Consider the following 17,268-nt stretch of genomic DNA (forward strand, 5'->3'; position numbering starts at 1 on the left):
TGAAAGTATCTGGGTGTTCTGTTCTATGTTAGTCTTTGTATCCTTTGTCTTTGTTGTTTTTCTTTGATCTATGTTCTTTATCTTTAGACTTAGATTGTGTCATCTTGTTCTTTCTCTTCATGTTCTTGTTCTTATTTTATTTTGATGTATTTTTTTTTTTAATTAAAAATTGCTGTATGTATTGGCTATTGGAAAAAAAACAATTTCCCGAAGGAGACCTCCTGAGGGATCAATAACGTTTTACCTTCCCTTACCTTATTCAATTGTACAATTCTAAGTTCGGGGGCAGGATTGGAGTAAAAGTATCTGGATGTTCTGTTCTATGTTAGTCTTTGTATCCTTTGTCTTTGTTATTTTTCTTTGATCTATGTTCTTTATCTTTATCTTTAGACTTAGATTGTATCATATTGTTCTTTCTCTTTGTTCTGTTCTTATTTTATGTTTATTTATTAATTTATGAAAAATTGCTGTATTTGCTGTGGCTATTGGAAAAAAACAATTTCCCGAAGGAGACCTCCTGAGGGATCAATCAAGTTCTACCTTACCTTACCTTACCTTAAAAAGAAGAAATATAATTTATAATAATAACAATAATTAAGTAAAAAAGACTACTGAATTGTATAATAATAAATAAAAGAACAAAAAAAAAATTGTACTCGCTCACCCGAGTGCCACGGAACTAACTACATTTATTTCTTGATCAGTTGGTTTACTGGATACAATGTAAGTCCATACATTGTATTCATAAAAAATATTTTATTCAATTTTATCTTAAAATAAATCCCTGGGGATGAAGATACAGGAGAAGATGATGAAGAGCTCTCCTTACACCGCAGGTTCAAGTTGGTGTGCGCTCCCTAACCCCACCAATCACGACAGCGCTGCTCAACGCTCAGCCAATCACAGCGAAGCTGAGTCCGCCACCACCAATCCTTGACCCCGACACAGTCCGGAACTAGGCCTTGACTGCGCCTGCCAATAAAATCACAACAACATTTATGACGTTGCCTTTCCATGCGCATGCGCAGACGGACAGCTGGTAGCTCGTCTATTATGCTGCTAAAATAGAAGCTGCAGCGAAAAGCGGAGCACCGCGGGACACCGAGGACATAAACCCAAGTAAACCGCTCTTCTACTTGTGCTAATGTGGGGGATCGGTGCAGAATTACCGGCCGGAGTAGAAACGGGCTGCGAGTCGGAGTCGTAGCCGCTCGGCGCCCCCAGACAAAGCTCAGTAAATTTGCTAATAGCTATAAAGCTAACGACTCGTTAGCATCTGACATCGACGCGAATATTCGCATGAACGTAGAAAAAGTCAAGTATCGACGAACTCTCCGTCCGGGAAACTCTCGACTGTTGTAACCGATTGTTCTGGTTCCGCTCGTCCCCGCGATCCAACTTCAATTTTGTTTTCAAACGCGGCTAGGTAGCTTAGCCCCCGTTAGCTTAGCGTTTGTCTTGCCCGCCATCTTTTCACAACCAGAGAGATGGAGGCTGGTACCGTAGTCCGCCAGGACGGGCTACCAAACAATCCACCCGCAAATGTCTCGAGCATGTTCCCCGTGAACTCAAACACTCCGGGAGTCGTGTAATGGTTTCCTTCCGACATTGGATGTTACGCAAAGTACATGGAAGCGTCGCTCCGGGTTTGCTGTGACGGTGCTGGGAGAGTTGAAGTTAGTCAGGACCCGGAGTCGGGTTCTTACTCCGGGCTGGCCCGTGTGGACATCGATGTCGATCCCTTGTCTTTAAAACTTAGTATCTTCTTTAGGCTGTGATTTGTGTCAGAACGACTTTTTGTTGTACGTGGTGTCAGGTTACAATCGAGGTGCGGGAGAACATCTGAATAAACACTTTTTTCTAAGATAAACGTGAAACATTGGTTCCTAATGGAGTCCCAATAAAGACACGGTCAGCATATTGTTTTGGCTCGCTCTGTGTTGATGATTTTTTTTTTTGGACTTTTAAAATCGACACGGACCCCAGAACTTTGGGCAAAAGTTTTGCAACACATTGTTTTGAAGAAAAACAACAAGTACCTAACCAGCTGGTTTGTGTGGTTCTCTTCTCCTGCGTGTTCAGCAACGGTCACTTGCTGTAGGACATGGAAAGTTAGGAATTTTCGGAAACTTCTATAACTCTGTCAACTGTTTAGTTAATCTGTGGTTCCAGATGAAACCTAGCTGGAGCGACGTTGTTCTTGCCACTGATTAAAATAATCTATTAGTGACTCGAGAGTCAATCGTAATTGAACTTCTTGGTATGCATGGATGTCATTCAAAGTAATGAAAGTATATATTGAAGCGATTAAAATGCAATTTTGTGAGAAGCATCAATGTGATTGTTTTCGTCGTAGTGGCTGATAGGACTGCAAAGTCGGGGGAAACGCAAGTTTAGTTTCTCAGTTTCTCTAAAGGTTCAAACCGAGGCATTAATCCACACCTGTTGGCTGTGCAGTTTTACATCTAGTCTTATGGTGGTGTTTCTTTGTTTTGGTGCCCTGGCTAACACCGCTCTCTCTCTCTGCCAGGTCGTGCAATGGGACCGTGTGTCGTCCAGGCAAAGAAAAACCATCCAAAGAGAAAGTGAACCCACACAAGCTTGTGTGCATCACCGGACACACACGCCCTCACATCGGAGGGTTTTTTTTTTTTCACTCGAAGGCCGGGATAGCAAATCACGGTGCATCGCGTCGTCGTCAACGTCCACCATGTCGGACCTCCCCGAGGCTGCTCCACCCAGCCCCCCTACCGTGACCAACCCAGTCCCCCCTGAGGTCACCAATCCCACTAAGCCCGGCAGGTAAGTCACTTCCTGTGATATGTGTTTGAGATGAGCCGCTCGTGTGTACTACAGCTGTGGTTGGGCCCCTCAGGAAAACAAACCAGCTCCAGTACATGCAGAATGTCGTGGTGAAGACGCTATGGAAGCATCAGTTCGCCTGGCCCTTCTACCAGCCGGTGGACGCCATCAAGTTGTGTCTGGCAGTGAGTCCCCCTCCCTGACCCGAGGTCTCCCGCCAATGCTCCCGGGCTAACATGGATTCTGTTTGGTCCATAGGACTACCACAAAGTGATCAAGAACCCAATGGACATGGGAACCATCAAGAAGCGTCTGGAGAACAACTACTACTGGAGCGCCAGTGAAGCCATGCAGGACTTCAACACCATGTTCACCAACTGTTACATCTACAACAAGGTGCTGACACTATTCATGTTGTCTTCATGTCTAAAACTAGTTAATGCAGGACTGAACCATGAATCTATTTAAAAACTTGTCTAATGGGACATTCAGGATGTTTATTTTGGGGAACATCATTTTTTTTAAAGTAGATCAACCACTTCACTCCCTGTCAAATGTTCATGTTGAACGTTACAATTGGAAAAAACTGCCCAGTCTTGACAACACAGACCTGTCTTGTGACACCACTACTACGCACAAATCAAAAACCACAGTATGTTTTAAGTTATCCTTATTTATAGTCTGTTTTTATGAAGGAAAAAGGGATTTAAACATAATTAACATTTAGTGTGAAGCCAGAACTTTCCAAAAAACATTTTTTGTGCAGTTCTTCCGATGTTTCCAAATTGAAATAGGAGTGGAAGTGAAGAGAAAACATTTATTTATGAAAATTAGTTGTTGATGCAACAAGTGGATTCAGATGAAAAATACACTTACAAAAGTGTATTTTTCATTTTTCATTTTCAAAAGTTATGACACAATGTTGGTCCAGAAAAGTAAAAAATTTGACATTTAGATGATTGTGTTGATACATTTTTATAACCCCCGTTAACAAAAACATTTGTACATGTACAAAAGAATGTATGGAAATGTCACATATTTACGGACAAGACACATATTTTTCTTCCAAGAACCAAAAACTTTTTAAATGGTCTGAAAATGTAAAAAAAGAGAACTATAACAAAAACATGCTATAGGTTAAAACAAGAACTAGTCTGATGTTCTGGAGGGCGAAAAGAGGCTCCATGGGTCTCACCGTTGCAAATCGGCCTTTCATGGTTCTGTTGCGGTGGCGTCACGGTTCTGAAGACTCTTTCTGATGTATTTGTGCAGCCCACAGACGACATCGTCCTCATGGCTCAGGCGCTGGAGAAGATCTTCCTGCAGAAAGTGGCTCAGATGCCCCAGGAGGAAGTAGCTCTGCTGCCTCCTGTTCCCAAAGGCAAAAACAAGAGCAAACAACCTGCGGCGGCCACCACAGGTACGTGCGCACATGCGCCGGAGTCCTTTTGCAAAGTATTTTCACGTTTGTGTTTTGTTCCTTTAGTGAGTCAGCAGGCAGAGTCGTCGGACTCCCCCCCTGCTTCCTACTCGTCCCCCTCACAGACACCTGTGCTGTCACCGACACCGGCGCCCGTGCAGGTCACGCCTCCTGTTGCCGCCCCACAGCCACCTGCCACCATGATGCCCTCCGCACAGCCCGTCGTCAAGGTAACGCTGTCTTAACAACGCCTTCACAATCTCTTTTTCTGCCTCTGACCCACCTGGCGTCTGTCAACAGAAGAAGGGGGTGAAGAGGAAAGCTGACACCACCACGCCGACCACTTCCGCCATCTCGGCGGGGCGAGCCGACTCGCCGACGGCTCAGGACAACAAACCCGCCAAACTGGGCTCGTCTCGCCGCGAAGCCGCCGCCCGGCCCGCCAAGGCCCGGAGAGAGACCGTAGAGGAGCCGGCCGTGAGCGAGGCGGCGGGGGCAGCACTCGGCGGAGCCGGCAGGAAGAGCGGGAAGCTGGGCGAACAGATGAAGCACTGCGACGCCATCTTGAAAGAGATGCTGTCGAAGAAGCACGCCGCTTACGCCTGGCCCTTCTACAAGCCTGTGGATGCGGCTGCGCTGGAGCTGCACGACTACCACGACATCATCAAGCATCCCATGGACTTGAGTACCGTCCGGGTAATTCTAGTTCACTCTTCTCCACCATGAGATCTCAGGCGGCATTCACTGAAACTTCTTTTCTCCCACAGAAAAAGATGGACAAGGGCGAGTACGGGGATCCACAGAGCTTCGCCACCGATGTCCGGTTAATGTTCTCCAACTGCTACAAGTACAACCCCCCTGACCACGAGGTGGTAGCCATGGCCCGCAAACTACAGGTACGAGAACCACCAGTACATACGGGTCAGCGGAGTGTGGGACCTTCTGATTGGTTGCTTCCCTCCGCAGGACGTTTTCGAGATGCGTTTTGCTAAAATCCCGGACGAAGGTCTGGAGGCTTCTGTTCCATCCACGACGCCTGTGGTCAGTAAAAGCACCGCCTCCTCCGACAGCAGCAACAACTCCTCCTCCGATGAGTCGTCTGACTCGGAGGAGGAGCGAGCCACGCGATTGGCCGAGCTACAGGAGCAGGTTGGTGCTGCCGACCAATCACAGGTCAACACCCAGTTTTCTTCTTGATTTTCCTGATGATTGAATGTTGATTTTTTTACCCTTAAACAAACTGTAACTCCGGATCAGCCGAGACACAACCGGGTCGTGCTAGTGTGTGTGTGGTGACGTTTAGACAATTAATCCTTCATAAGTTTGCCGCACCTGAACTTGTTGACCAGACGAACATGTCGACTGGAGTGAGGATATCGATAGCGTATCATCAGCGTATCAAGACCGTTGGAGGTCACTTACATCTTGTTAGGTGGCGACTATAGTCGTCACAAATGAGTAAATAGTTTGATTTACTTTACTTTACTTTAACAAAACTTTAATTTAAAGTTGAATGTTTTGAGTGCAAAACACAAACATTAGATGTTAATACACACATTTGTGCTGTTCGAGTTCTGGTGCAGAAAGTCTCTAATGAGATTCACATGATCGTACGTTTAAAGCGTTCGGTTCTCCTGGAAAGATTGTGTCACTGGCATCTTAGAAACGGATCGACACTGAATCATCGTCACGTTGTTTATATATATATATATGTGTTGTTACACAGTGACTTTACTAAAGAAGCTGATAAACTATATGTTTTTGATGCGGTCACTCATCAACGATCTGTCAAGGATACGGCGAAGACGCTTTTAGTAGATCTGAACCCGGCCAGGACCCGCGGTCTGACCACCATTGCCGACCCGGTCTGTGAACACATGTCATCGGTCCTGATCCGACAAGCTGCCGGACCTTGATTTACAGGGGGGGGGGGGGAGTGAAGGGGCAACTTTGAGCGTGTTATTGACGTGTCGTTGCTCCACCAGTTGAAGGCGGTGCACGAGCAGCTGGCCGTCCTCTCGCAGGCTCCCGTCAATAAACCCAAGAAGAAGAAGGAGAAGAAAGACAAGGACAAGAAGAAGGAGAAGGGCAACAAGACAAAGACCGAAGAGGAGAAGAAGAGGAAGGCGGCCGCTCAGCCGCCCAAGCCGGCCAACCAGAAGAAGGCGCCGGTCAGAAAGGCCAACAGCACCGTCCCCGCCCCCAGGTACGTACGACGCCGCCACCCACGAGACGTTGATGTGATCAGACCAACTCAATCGAGCGCCGTCTGCAGACAAACCAAGAAAGGAGGCAAGACATCAGGAGGGGCTTCAGCCAACGGCGACGACGGCGAGGAGTCCTCCCTGCCCATGTCCTACGACGAGAAGAGACAGCTCAGTCTGGACATTAACAGGCTACCCGGAGAAAAACTGGGCCGAGTTGTCCACATCATCCAGTCTAGAGAGCCGTCCCTCAGAGACTCCAACCCAGACGAGATTGAGATCGACTTCGAGACGCTGAAGCCTTCCACCCTCAGAGAGCTGGAGCGCTACGTCAAGTCCTGCCTGCAGAAGAAGCAGAGGAAGCTGCTGCGTAAGTGTGGTCTCCGGTGCACGTCACAGACGTGTCCAACTCGTCTCACGTCCTCCTCTTGTTTTCCAGAAAAGGCAGCGGGAGGAGCTTCAGGGGGTGGAGCCAGTCGTCTGAGTGGCAGCTCGTCCTCTTCGTCCGACGACAGCTCATCCACGGGAACGTCCTCATCCTCCGACACAGACTGAACTCTCGCTGACATGTGGAAGAACGGACACACACACACTCTGACTGGATGTAAATAAACGTTTTTAGCTTCTAGTTTGTTTCGGGGACGTGACCTCTGACCCCTGGATCAGCTGACCGTGACCACATTCCCGGAGCACCGTGGGAGAGGACCACAGCGACGCTGGACCTCATCCTCCTGGGTGTGTCGACTAGTCGGGTCTGGACAGGATGTTTTTAAGTTGTTTTTAAAGGTTAAAACTTTTTTTTTAAGTTTGTGACCAGCAGGAGGCAATGGAGGTCTGATTGATGGTCGCCATGCCAACAGCTCTCCCTCAGTAGCTGGGTGCGTTGGACCAGAGCCAAGTCCTGTGTTGGCTGGTTCTCAGGTCAAAGGTCACTGACTGAATATCATTTTATTTTATTTTTTTATTTTCCCTTTTCTTTCTGGTCCGGTCGGGTGGGTCCTGGGAAGTCGGCCCGTTCAAACTTGTGCTCTTAACACTACGTTTCCCTCACCCGCTCCCCATCGCAGCCCCGCCCTCAAGGCCGACGCCCCTCCCGATTGGTGGAGGAAAATCACAGGGTTGGGGTGTTGGCTGTCCGTGATGGGAGTCACCTTGGTTTTTTTGTGAGAGGGGCGGGGCTTCTTATGGTGCCCAATCAGAGACGGCCTCAGTGACGGTCAGCTGTTGTTGCACAGGGAGTGAAGTTGCCATGGTAACCGTGTGTCTGTGGACGGGCCTGTGATGGACTGTTGATTTTTGTATTTTAATACGAAAAAGTAAAGTAATTTTGTGTATCTGCATGCACTCCGGCCGTACGTATGTGTGAGCGCCACCTAGTTGTACCGTAGCTGTCCGACATTAGACCACGTGATTATTGATGTAATTACTGATATCAATCCTTATTTTCTCAGTTACTTTGTTTTTCATAAATAAACACGTCGAGTGACGACTGGACTCTCATTGCCGGACCTGCACCTCCAGTGACACCCTGGACTCCGGTTTATCAAACGATAACATTTATTCATTCCAAGAACAAACTCCTCACATAAGCGTGCAGATCTTGGACCGGCTCTCGGAACCCTCCAGCGTACTGCGGTCCCGGACCAGAACCGCCTGGTTGCCGTAGCTACCGTACCAGCTGGACTGACTGCGGTTCAGGTAAGTAGGGGGTGGCGTGGCTTGTTGCTGCTGCTGGTGCCAGATGAGCAGAGACGTGTCCCGGTACCGGAGTCTGCCGTACTGCTCCGAGAGGGCCTTGGCAGCCAGCGGGGGCCGGGCGGCGGCAGCGTCACCGGGTGGGAGGTTCTGCCATGGTTCCCTGGAGTCTGACATGCTGTTACTGAAGAGGATCCAGGGGAGGCCCAGATGACCTGGAGCAGTTCTGGAGACACATGATGTCACAGGTCCTAGAACCTGAGCGTTATAGATCGACCCTTTAACGCTCAGGTCAAAGGTCAAGTCCACTTCAGGAGGAACATGTTGGCCGACGGTCCACAGTGACCTGCAGGAGAATATGTTTGATGTTATGGTGCGTTTATTTGTTGAGTCACGTGGAATGTAACATTGTGTAAAGTTCAAATGACGTAAATTGAAAAATCATTTGTCGTCGTTTTTACGTCGAACACGGCGTTGGACTCTCAGGTGAGACGAAAATTCCTGCTGAAAACGTCACGTGAACGAACAGCTCACCTGCGCAGGTGCAAAAACTCCCGCTGTCGAGACGTTCGAAGTAGTTGCTCTTGCGAGTGATGACGTAAATCGTACGTCAATTCTGGACTGTCCTCGAAGCCTTCGCGGCTCTCCGGTCCGTCGACGCGTAGCTCGTGTGGAAACCGAGACAAGAAAAAGGGGTTCCGGGGGCCGCTGACGCCAATAACAACAACACTACGAAGAGTGCCCGGATGTGACGTCGGGGGGCTTGCTGATTGTTTTTAAGTAACGAGTACAAAGTTCGTCAAGTGTCCAGAACCAAAAATATCCACCATGGCAATGGGTAGAGTCGTGGACGTTTACCTGGACCTGCTGTCGCAGCCGTGCCGGGCCGTGAAGATCCTGATGGACAGGACCAACATCCCACATCGAGTCCGGAATGTGGCGCTGCGGAAAGGTGAGGGCAGGTGAACCCACGGATTCTGACCCTAATGTGCATTCCAGTCATTACGGTAAAAAATAAATACTAGAGAAGTAACTGTTACTGGACGCTCATATCCACATGTTTCATGGGTTTTCATGGCTGCTTGGATCTTTATTTCTGGAATCGACTGAAGTATTTTGTTGTGTTGTTGAAGTCAAAAAGCACACATTGATTCAAATATTCTACCAACATCAATACTATCGATACATCTAACCATCAATGCTTGACATCTACAAACTAAATCAGCAGGTCTCTGGTCCCGAGTGAGTTTCGCAATGTTTACTCTGGAAAGTTTTATTATTAATAAGAACCGTTTTTTCTTAGGTAAATAAAAAGTGTAATCATTGACAAATATCCACAAACTCTGAGAAAATGCTCAACTTTTACTTGGGGAAAACAAGTTTTGGACTGAAGGTGTTTTTTTTACGTTTAAGCGTTTTCATAAAAGTGATAAAACTACGAATTAAAATCGTCATGTTTTACACTGTAATCATGAGACTATTATGAGTAATATTACAATAGTAAGGGTTGTTTATTAGTTTCATGTTTTTAAGGAAATAAAATGTTTTTTTGTTTTTTTTAAATCAATGTGAGACATTCTTCAGTCGATACAGAAATCAATATTAAACGTAAACGTTGTAGTGTCTGAAGCAACATAACCGAGATACAGTCGGACTCACAGCAGCTAAGCTGGTTAATATTTGCAGGAGAAAACCGAAGTCCAGAATTCACCAAACTGAACCCACTGATGAAGGTCCCGGTTCTGGTGGACGGCAACTTCGTGCTGACCGAGAGGTGACTCACAACTTCATGTCTTGTAGCTGCTCACTCTTGTGTGACTCCTTGAGGCGCCTGTAAAGAACATTGTTCTGTTGCAGTGACGCCATCTTGAAGTACCTGGTGTCCACCTTCAACGTTCCGGAACACTGGTACCCGCGACACCCGGAGCGACGTGCACGCGTGGACGAGTACACGGCGTGGCATCACACCAATACACGCCCGCACGCCGCCAAAGTATTCATCCTAGAGGTCGGTCCAGGCTGCCGTCCCTTCTTGACACGTGCCATGATGCCATCTCTTCTTCTTCAGGTGCTGCTGCCGGGTAAAGGGGGCGCTCAGGTGGACCGCGGTCGACTGGACTCGGCTCTGGCTCAGCTCGAGGAAACGCTGGACAACATTGAACGCATCTTTCTGCGTCGCCAGCCTTTCCTTTGCGGCGACGACGTCTCGGTGGCTGACCTGCTGGCCTTGTGTGAGCTCATGCAGGTGAGAGGTCAAAGGTCATGTCTGGGCCTGCTGCAGCATCACCTTTGATTTTTTTTTTTTCCCCCAGCCTCTAGGAGGCGGCCGTGACGTCCTGCTGCAGCGCCCCCTGCTGCAGAGCTGGAAGACCCGGGTCATGTCGGCCACCGGCGATGCGTTTGACAGCGCGCACTCGGTTCTGTACGCCGTCAGGGACCGGCGCCGTGCACGACTGTGACACTATGATGACCTGTTATGAGTAAAGATGTGATGAAGCTGATGAGCCATAAAGTAAAATTTATATCATTTGAGTGAATTTGTTTTTTATTGAACACAAACACAATAGTATAAAATCATGTAGAGCCAGTCAACATGTGAGGGGGAGGGGCTTGTTTGGCTGGACGCTCACTCTCGTCGTCGTCATGGTTTCGTTTCCGTTTTCTTAAAACTGCAGTTTCCTCTACGTCCTGCAGGGGGAATACATTAATCAAATTGTAAAGTTGTGTGTGTGTGTGTGTGTGTGTGTGTGTGTGTGTGTGTGTGTGTGTGTGTGTGTGTGTGTGTGTGTCATCACCATGGCGGCTTCCTCCTGGTACATCAGCTTATGCGCCTGGTCAATCATCTGTTGGTCCTGCAAACATGAACCTTCAGTAACCTTGAGATCATCATCAATGTAAGACTCTCACCTGCAACCACGGGTGCTGCAGAGCGTCTGTGATGGTCATCCTTTTGTCAGGGTCGACCACTAGCAGCTTCCTGACCACGTCCTTCGCTGCAACCAACACACACATAGCCGTCAGCGTCTGGGCACGGTTCTGAGGGGGGGTCAAAGGTCAGCACCTTGCTTGGACACGTGTCTCCACTTGGACGGGATCATGGTGAACTGGCCTTGCACGATCTGGTCCGTCACACATTCCCCGAAGTTTTCATGGAAAGGCGGGTAACCCCCCAGACTGAGGCAGACAAGAGAAGATAAATGTGTCATGAGTCATGGGACCAGCAGGGGGCGCCACGCACCACACAAACAGCACCACGCCCAGACTCCAGCAGTCCACTGCGCCGCTGTAGCCCGTCGTCGTGGCGTGAGTGAAGACTTCCGGGGCCAGGTAGGAGGGAGTTCCGCACAAAGTCCTCATGAGGGCCGACGAGTCCAAGATCCTGGACTGGTTGAAGTCTGTGAGCTAACACACACATACAGTCACACACACACAGATGCATAATCATACACATACATAGACACAAAAATACAGATGAGTTCATGTACCTTGATAAGACAGACATCGTCATTTGAGGACAGAAGGATGTTTTCTGGCTTCAAGTCTCTGTGGATTATCCCTTGACTGTGAAGGTACTGGACACACAAACGTGGTGAATGTTTGTGCGATTGTGTGCGTGTGTGTGTGCAAATGTGTAAAGTACCTCAACCGCTCGCAGCATCTGGTAAAAGAAAAGTTTTGCGATTGGCTCCTGCAGCTGTTGCGACTTGACCCTCTGGAAGAGTTCACCACCTTCCATCCTGCCAAGAGACAAGATTCCCCAAGGTCATTAGACACCAGGTCAGAGGTCAACGGAATAAAATAAAATAAAAAAGGTCACAGGTCAAGAGGAAATACACACAGGTCAGTGATCAATAGTCAAGATAACAAAAGATAAGACACCAGGATAGAGGTCAAGACAGATGTAAAGACACCAAGACAGAGGTCAAGAAACCAAGACAGGAGTCAAGACACCAGCTCAGAGGTCAAGACAGATGTAAAAACACCATGTTAGAGGTCAAGATACCAAGACAGGGAACAAGAAATTAAGACAGACGTAAAGACACCAGGTCAGAGGTCAACAGAAAAAAAAAAAAAAAACACAGGTCAGAGGTTAAGAGGAAAGACAGTGATCAATAGTCAAGATGGTAAAAGATAAAAAGGCAAAAAGATAAGACACAAGGTTAGAGGTCAAGACACCAGGATAGAGTTCAATACAGATGTCAAGACACCAGGTTAGGGGTCAAGATAGGAGTCAAAACACCAGTTTAGGGGTCAAGACAGACGTCAAGACACCAGGTCAAATGTCATGACACCAAGACAGGACTCAAGACCGGTTCAAGACACCAGGTCAGAGGTCAAGACACCAGGTCAGAGGTGACTCACAGCTCTAGAACGATGAAGTAGCAGTCGTCCGTCTGGTAGAAGTCTTCAGTCTTAATGAGACATGGCTGCAGGACACAGGACAAGTCAGCAGCTCCACCAGGACCAGGTTCTGGTTTGTGTCAGGACTCACATGGTCGACCCTCTGCAGGATCTCAAGCTCCGTCTCAGCATTACGCGTCGCTGTCTAGACACAAGTCCCATGTCGTCAGTGAGGCCAGAGACTGAGACACGGTTCAGGTGATACTCACCCCCTCAGACTTGAAGTTTTTCTTCTCAATGATTTTCACAGCAAACTTCTTACACGTGGACCTCTCGAAGGCCAGTTTGACTTCTCCACACACACCCCTACACACACACATGCACACAGTCCAAAGGAAAGTGACATCACAACATGACGTCGCACTCACGTTCCGATGCGTCGAGTCAGCAGGTACTTGTCCTGCAAGTCTGCTGGGAGGCTGGACTGGTCGTTCTCCGACAGGTGGATGAAGACGAACACTGAACGAACAGACGCACGTCAAGGGACCGGACAACACACGGGGTCACGTGACCTCACCGCGGTTCTTGACTTCGGACAGAGCCAGAACTGCATTGTTGACCAACGGCAGCTTCTTGTTCTTCCCGACCTTCACTCCGTCCACGAACGTCCCGTTGTTGCTCAGGTCCTGCACGAAGACCTCCCCGTCATCCTGGCGACACGCTCAGTGAGACACACGGAAAGACAGGAGGAGGCGATGGCGAGACGGACGCGTTTACTTTGTAGATCCTGAAGTGCTTCTTGCTGTAGGTCAAGAACCGTTTGGACCCCTGGTCCCCCGAGTCACCCAGGACGTAGTGACACTTGGTGTCTCGTCCAAACAGATACTCTTCGTCCAGGCAGTCTGCAGGAGAACCGTCAGTCAAATCACCTGGACACCCTCCCGGGGACATCGGTGGACTCACCGAGAGCCCGGAACCCTCGGGCCATGGGCAGCAGTCGACCCCACGGTTGGGGTTCCGGCTCCTCCGGGACGGACGGCAGCGTGACGGGGATGGTGTCCACGCTGCTCACGGTCCCGGAGGACTGGCTGCTGGAGGTCGGGGCGCTGGACGAACTGGACCCGGTCTGGGAGTGAGACTTGACCTGAGAAGGAGACTGGGTGGACATGGTCGGGGACTGGGTCGGGGACTGGGTGGACCGGGCCGGAGACTTGGGCGGACTCCCGTCAGACATCTTGACGGCTGAACACAAGAGCTTCATTCAGAGCTTCAACAAAAAAAAAACAGTTGAATACTTTTTCACGTACAGTGACGTCAAACAAAGTTGCGCCATAACTCGCAGGTGTCCACTCGGAACCAGACCCCTGGGGCGAGGACCTTCGATGGACAGATCGCTTTCATGATAAAAGTTCTGAACGAGTCTCATTGACTGTTCTCTGGACCGGATGTTAACGAGACGGACTTGAGCTCACCTGGACGCGAACACGAGGATCTTCGGAGCGCGCGCTCATCTGTCGTCCTCCTCGTCACGTGCCACTTTCGGCCAAGCAGAGTTGACAGAGTGGGTCATGTGACCTGCTCACTTAGCTTCCGGGTTAGCTCGCTGTGATGCTAACATGTCCAGGAAAACTCTGATCATCGCCGACGGTGAGTGAGTCCGTCCGTCGATCCGACACCACACTGACGGTTCTGGTTCTGTCTCAGATGAGGACGAGGTGGACCTCAACCCGTTTTCGTTCAAAGAGTTCCTGCGCGTGAAAGAACTTGATCCGGACGAGGACCCAGATCAGGAAGGATCCCGGGTCTTCTCCCTGGAGGATCAGGCGCGTGGAACACCTCGTCTATGACGTCATCAGTAATAGCTATTTCTCACGGCGATAACAACATGTTCTGTCCAATCAGGCGTCGAGTGGGCGGGGCTTCGACACCCCGCACTTCCAACGGGAGACGAGCAGGTGAGTGACATGGTCTCGTGGACTTGTCATCGTCTGTCAATCACGTTTCTTCAGTTTCTCTGAGCCAGTGGAAGAAGAACTAGAACCACTCGCGTCATGTGGGCAGCACCAGTTCACACAGGTGACCCCCAAGCACACACACATACACCCTCTGGTCCAGACACACCTGTTCATGTGTGTGTGTGTGTAGGTGCAGCAGGAAAACAGGATTTTGAAAGACATGGTCGCAGATCTACAGAGGAAGTTACATGAGCAAGAACAAAGGTGAGACACACTCTTCACTCAATCACCTTCTCTTTAGAGCAGTGACAGAGTGAGACAAGGAAGGAGTGAGAAGGTGACAGAGTGAGACGGTGACAAAGTTACAGAGAGACGGTGACAGAGTGAGAAAGTGACAAAGATATGTTGACAGAATGAGACGGTGACAAAGTTACAGAGTGAGACGGTGACAAAGTTACAGAGAAACGTGACAGAGTGAGAAAGTGACAAAGATATGTTGACAGAATGAGACGGTGGCAAAGTTACAGAGAAACGGTGACAGAGTGAGACGTGACAGAGTGAGAAAGTGACAAAGATATGTTGACAGAATGAGACGGTGACAAAGTTACAGAGTGAGACGGTGGCAAAGTTACAGAGAAACGGTGACAGAGTGAGACGGTGACAGAGTTACAGAGAAATGTGACAGAGTGAGACGGTGACAGAGTGAGAAAGTGACAAAGATGTTGACAGAGTGAGGCGGTGACAGAGTGAGAAGGTGACAGAATGAGACAGTGACAAAGATATGTTGACAGAGTGAGACGGTGACAGAATGAGACGGTGAAAAAGTTACAGAGTGAGATGGTGACAAAGTTACAGAGAGAGACGGTGACCGAGTGAGACGGTGACAGAGTGAGAAGGTGACAGAATGAGACGGTGACAAAGTTACAAAGTGATACGGTGACAAAGTTACAGAGAAACGGTGACAGAGTGAGAAGGTGACAGAATGAGACGGTGACAGAGTGAGAAGGTGACAGAATGAGACGGTGACAAAGTTACAGAGAAATGATGACAGAGTGAGACAGTGACAGAATGAGACGGTGTCAAAGTTACAGAGTGAGATGGTGACAAAGTAACAGAAAAACGGTGACAAAGGGAGACGGTGACAAAGTTAGAAAGTGACAAAGATATGTTGACAGAGTGAGATGGCGACAGATTGAGACGGTGACAGAGTGAGAAGGTGACAAAGATATGTTGACAGAGTGAGACGGTGACAGAATGAGACGGTGACAAAGTTACAGAGTGAGACGGTGACAAAGTTACAGAGAAACGGTGACAGAGTGAGACGGTAACAGAGTGATACAGTAACAGAATGAGAAGGTGACAGAGTGAGAAGGTGACAGAGTGAGAAGGTGACAGAATGAGACGGTGACAGAATGAGACGGTGTCAAAGTAACAGAGAAACGGTGACAAAGTGAGATGGTGACAGAGTTAGAAAGTGACAAAGATATGTTGACAGAGTGAGATCGTGACAGAGTGAGACGGTGACAGAGTGAGAAGGTGACAGAATGAGGAAGTGACAAAGATATGTTGACAGAGTGAGACGGTGACAGAATGAGACGGTGTCAAAGTTACAGAGTGAGACGGTGACAAAGTTACAGAGAAACGGTGACAGAGTGAGACGGTGACAGAATTAGACGGTGACAGAGTGAGACGGTGACAGAATGAGACGGTGACAGAGTGAGTCGGTGACAGAATGAGACGGTGTCATAGTTACAGAGTGAGACGGTGACAAAGTTACAGAGAAACAGTGACAGAGTGAGACGGTGACAGAATTAGATGGTGACAGAGTGAGACGGTGACAGAATGAGACGGTGACAGACTGAGGCGGTGACACGGTGAGGCGGTGACACAGTGAGGCGGTGACACAGTGAGGCGGTGACAGAATGAGAAGGTGACAGAGTGAGATGGTGACAGAGTGAGATGGTGACAGAGTGAGACGGTGACAGTGAGACAGATGAAGTGGCTGCGATGTAAAGCTCTGTAAATGAGATTCTCCCATGATGCCTTGCAGGGCAGCACGGCTGTCGCAGCAGCTGACTGAGCAGCAGCAGCGAGAAGAAAAAGAAGCTGGACTTCTGGAGGACGTGGTTCGGTCTGTGGAGCAGAACCTGGACCTGATGACGGTGAGACGCCAGGACCTTGCAACAGAACCTTCAACACGTTTGACCGATGAGGATTTTCTCAATTCCTTTTTATAGAAAAGAGCGAAAAAATCTGAAACGTATGTGGCCAAACTGAAGAACGAGGTGAAGCAGCTGCAGGTGAGACACACACCAACACAGACTCACACCAACACAGACTCACACCTCGGTGTCGTCAGACTCAGGTTCAGTGTCTGCAGTCGGAAAACGATCAACTGAAGTCGTCACACTCTGATGTTGTCATGTCGATGAGACACAACGCACACATGGCCTCCGAGTACCTGAACAAGACCGCCAGCCACGCCCACTCCTCCCTGAGGTGAGCTCCGTGTTCATCAACAAATCCAAAGTTGTGTTGATGATAAAAAGTCTTGGACTAGGACAGAAGTGACACTTTGACTGCTTTTTAATCCACGTGGATCTGGATGCTGACGACCTTTGACCTTTGTTCCAGGCGTCTGCAGGATGAAACCGAGTCGTTAAATCTGATCTCACAACTGCTGCAGTCCATCGACCGGATCTCGGAGTTGAACACACACCCGCACCCTGAAAAGACGGACACACACCCTGAACCCACACATACACACACCACCTGAAAACAAACACACACTGCCTGATAGGACACAAACACCCTAAACACACTATGACACTACTGTGATTGACAGATTTAT

At 48.8% G+C, this 17,268-nt stretch overlaps 5 protein-coding genes across 9 annotated transcripts; 3 read left to right on the plus strand and 2 right to left on the minus strand.

Moving 5' to 3' along the window:
• Window positions 1–1,018: 1,018 nt before the first annotated feature.
• LOC148087801 (bromodomain-containing protein 3-like) lies at window positions 1,019–7,913 on the plus strand. Of its 4 annotated transcripts, XM_087791259.1 has the most exons (12): window positions 1,019–1,119; window positions 2,531–2,802; window positions 2,876–2,987; window positions 3,061–3,198; window positions 4,075–4,222; window positions 4,289–4,452; window positions 4,523–4,918; window positions 4,990–5,118; window positions 5,189–5,395; window positions 6,208–6,428; window positions 6,498–6,796; window positions 6,866–7,913. In XM_087791259.1, the coding sequence occupies exons 2-12, from the start codon at window positions 2,711–2,713 to the stop codon at window positions 6,979–6,981; spliced, it is 2,022 nt and encodes a 673-aa protein (XP_087647385.1). In that variant the 5' UTR covers window positions 1,019–1,119; window positions 2,531–2,710; the 3' UTR covers window positions 6,982–7,913. The 4 variants fall into 4 exon arrangements, with proteins under 4 accessions (XP_087647385.1, XP_087647367.1, XP_087647376.1 ...); XM_087791241.1 differs by having other exon boundaries at window positions 6,498–7,913; XM_087791250.1 differs by having other exon boundaries at window positions 4,526–4,918; window positions 6,498–7,913.
• brd3os (BRD3 opposite strand) lies at window positions 7,711–8,848 on the minus strand. Its single transcript, XM_087791318.1, has 2 exons — window positions 8,656–8,848; window positions 7,711–8,467 (listed from the first exon to the last, which is right to left on the minus strand). The coding sequence occupies exon 2, from the start codon at window positions 8,296–8,298 to the stop codon at window positions 8,008–8,010; it is 291 nt and encodes a 96-aa protein (XP_087647444.1). The 5' UTR covers window positions 8,299–8,467; window positions 8,656–8,848; the 3' UTR covers window positions 7,711–8,007.
• gstt2 (glutathione S-transferase theta 2) lies at window positions 8,802–10,653 on the plus strand. Its single transcript, XM_087791306.1, has 5 exons — window positions 8,802–9,073; window positions 9,808–9,895; window positions 9,979–10,129; window positions 10,190–10,366; window positions 10,434–10,653. Exons 1-5 carry the CDS (start codon window positions 8,950–8,952, stop codon window positions 10,578–10,580), a joined length of 687 nt encoding a protein of 228 aa, XP_087647432.1. The 5' UTR covers window positions 8,802–8,949; the 3' UTR covers window positions 10,581–10,653.
• Window positions 10,635–14,041, minus strand: chek2 (checkpoint kinase 2). 2 transcript variants are annotated; one of them, XM_087791279.1, is made up of 16 exons: window positions 13,935–14,015; window positions 13,770–13,839; window positions 13,426–13,704; window positions 13,240–13,364; window positions 13,040–13,172; window positions 12,891–12,981; window positions 12,732–12,828; window positions 12,614–12,667; window positions 12,484–12,548; window positions 11,762–11,858; window positions 11,607–11,693; window positions 11,360–11,523; window positions 11,183–11,295; window positions 11,029–11,114; window positions 10,917–10,973; window positions 10,635–10,809 (listed from the first exon to the last, which is right to left on the minus strand). In XM_087791279.1, the coding sequence occupies exons 3-16, from the start codon at window positions 13,694–13,696 to the stop codon at window positions 10,696–10,698; spliced, it is 1,554 nt and encodes a 517-aa protein (XP_087647405.1). In that variant the 5' UTR covers window positions 13,697–13,704; window positions 13,770–13,839; window positions 13,935–14,015; the 3' UTR covers window positions 10,635–10,695. The 2 variants fall into 2 exon arrangements, with proteins under 2 accessions (XP_087647405.1, XP_087647396.1); XM_087791270.1 differs by lacking the exon at window positions 13,770–13,839 and having other exon boundaries at window positions 13,935–14,041.
• Window positions 14,024–17,257, plus strand: entr1 (endosome associated trafficking regulator 1). Its single transcript, XM_087791293.1, has 9 exons — window positions 14,024–14,109; window positions 14,167–14,285; window positions 14,365–14,417; window positions 14,472–14,538; window positions 14,608–14,681; window positions 16,468–16,579; window positions 16,655–16,717; window positions 16,777–16,916; window positions 17,052–17,257. The coding sequence occupies exons 1-9, from the start codon at window positions 14,079–14,081 to the stop codon at window positions 17,191–17,193; spliced, it is 801 nt and encodes a 266-aa protein (XP_087647419.1). The 5' UTR covers window positions 14,024–14,078; the 3' UTR covers window positions 17,194–17,257.
• The last annotated feature ends 11 nt before the right edge of the window (window positions 17,258–17,268 follow it).

Source organism: Callionymus lyra, chromosome 1 (assembly GCF_982586985.1).
Source record: "Callionymus lyra chromosome 1, fCalLyr1.hap1.1, whole genome shotgun sequence".
Taxonomy (NCBI): domain Eukaryota; kingdom Metazoa; phylum Chordata; class Actinopteri; order Syngnathiformes; family Callionymidae; genus Callionymus; species Callionymus lyra.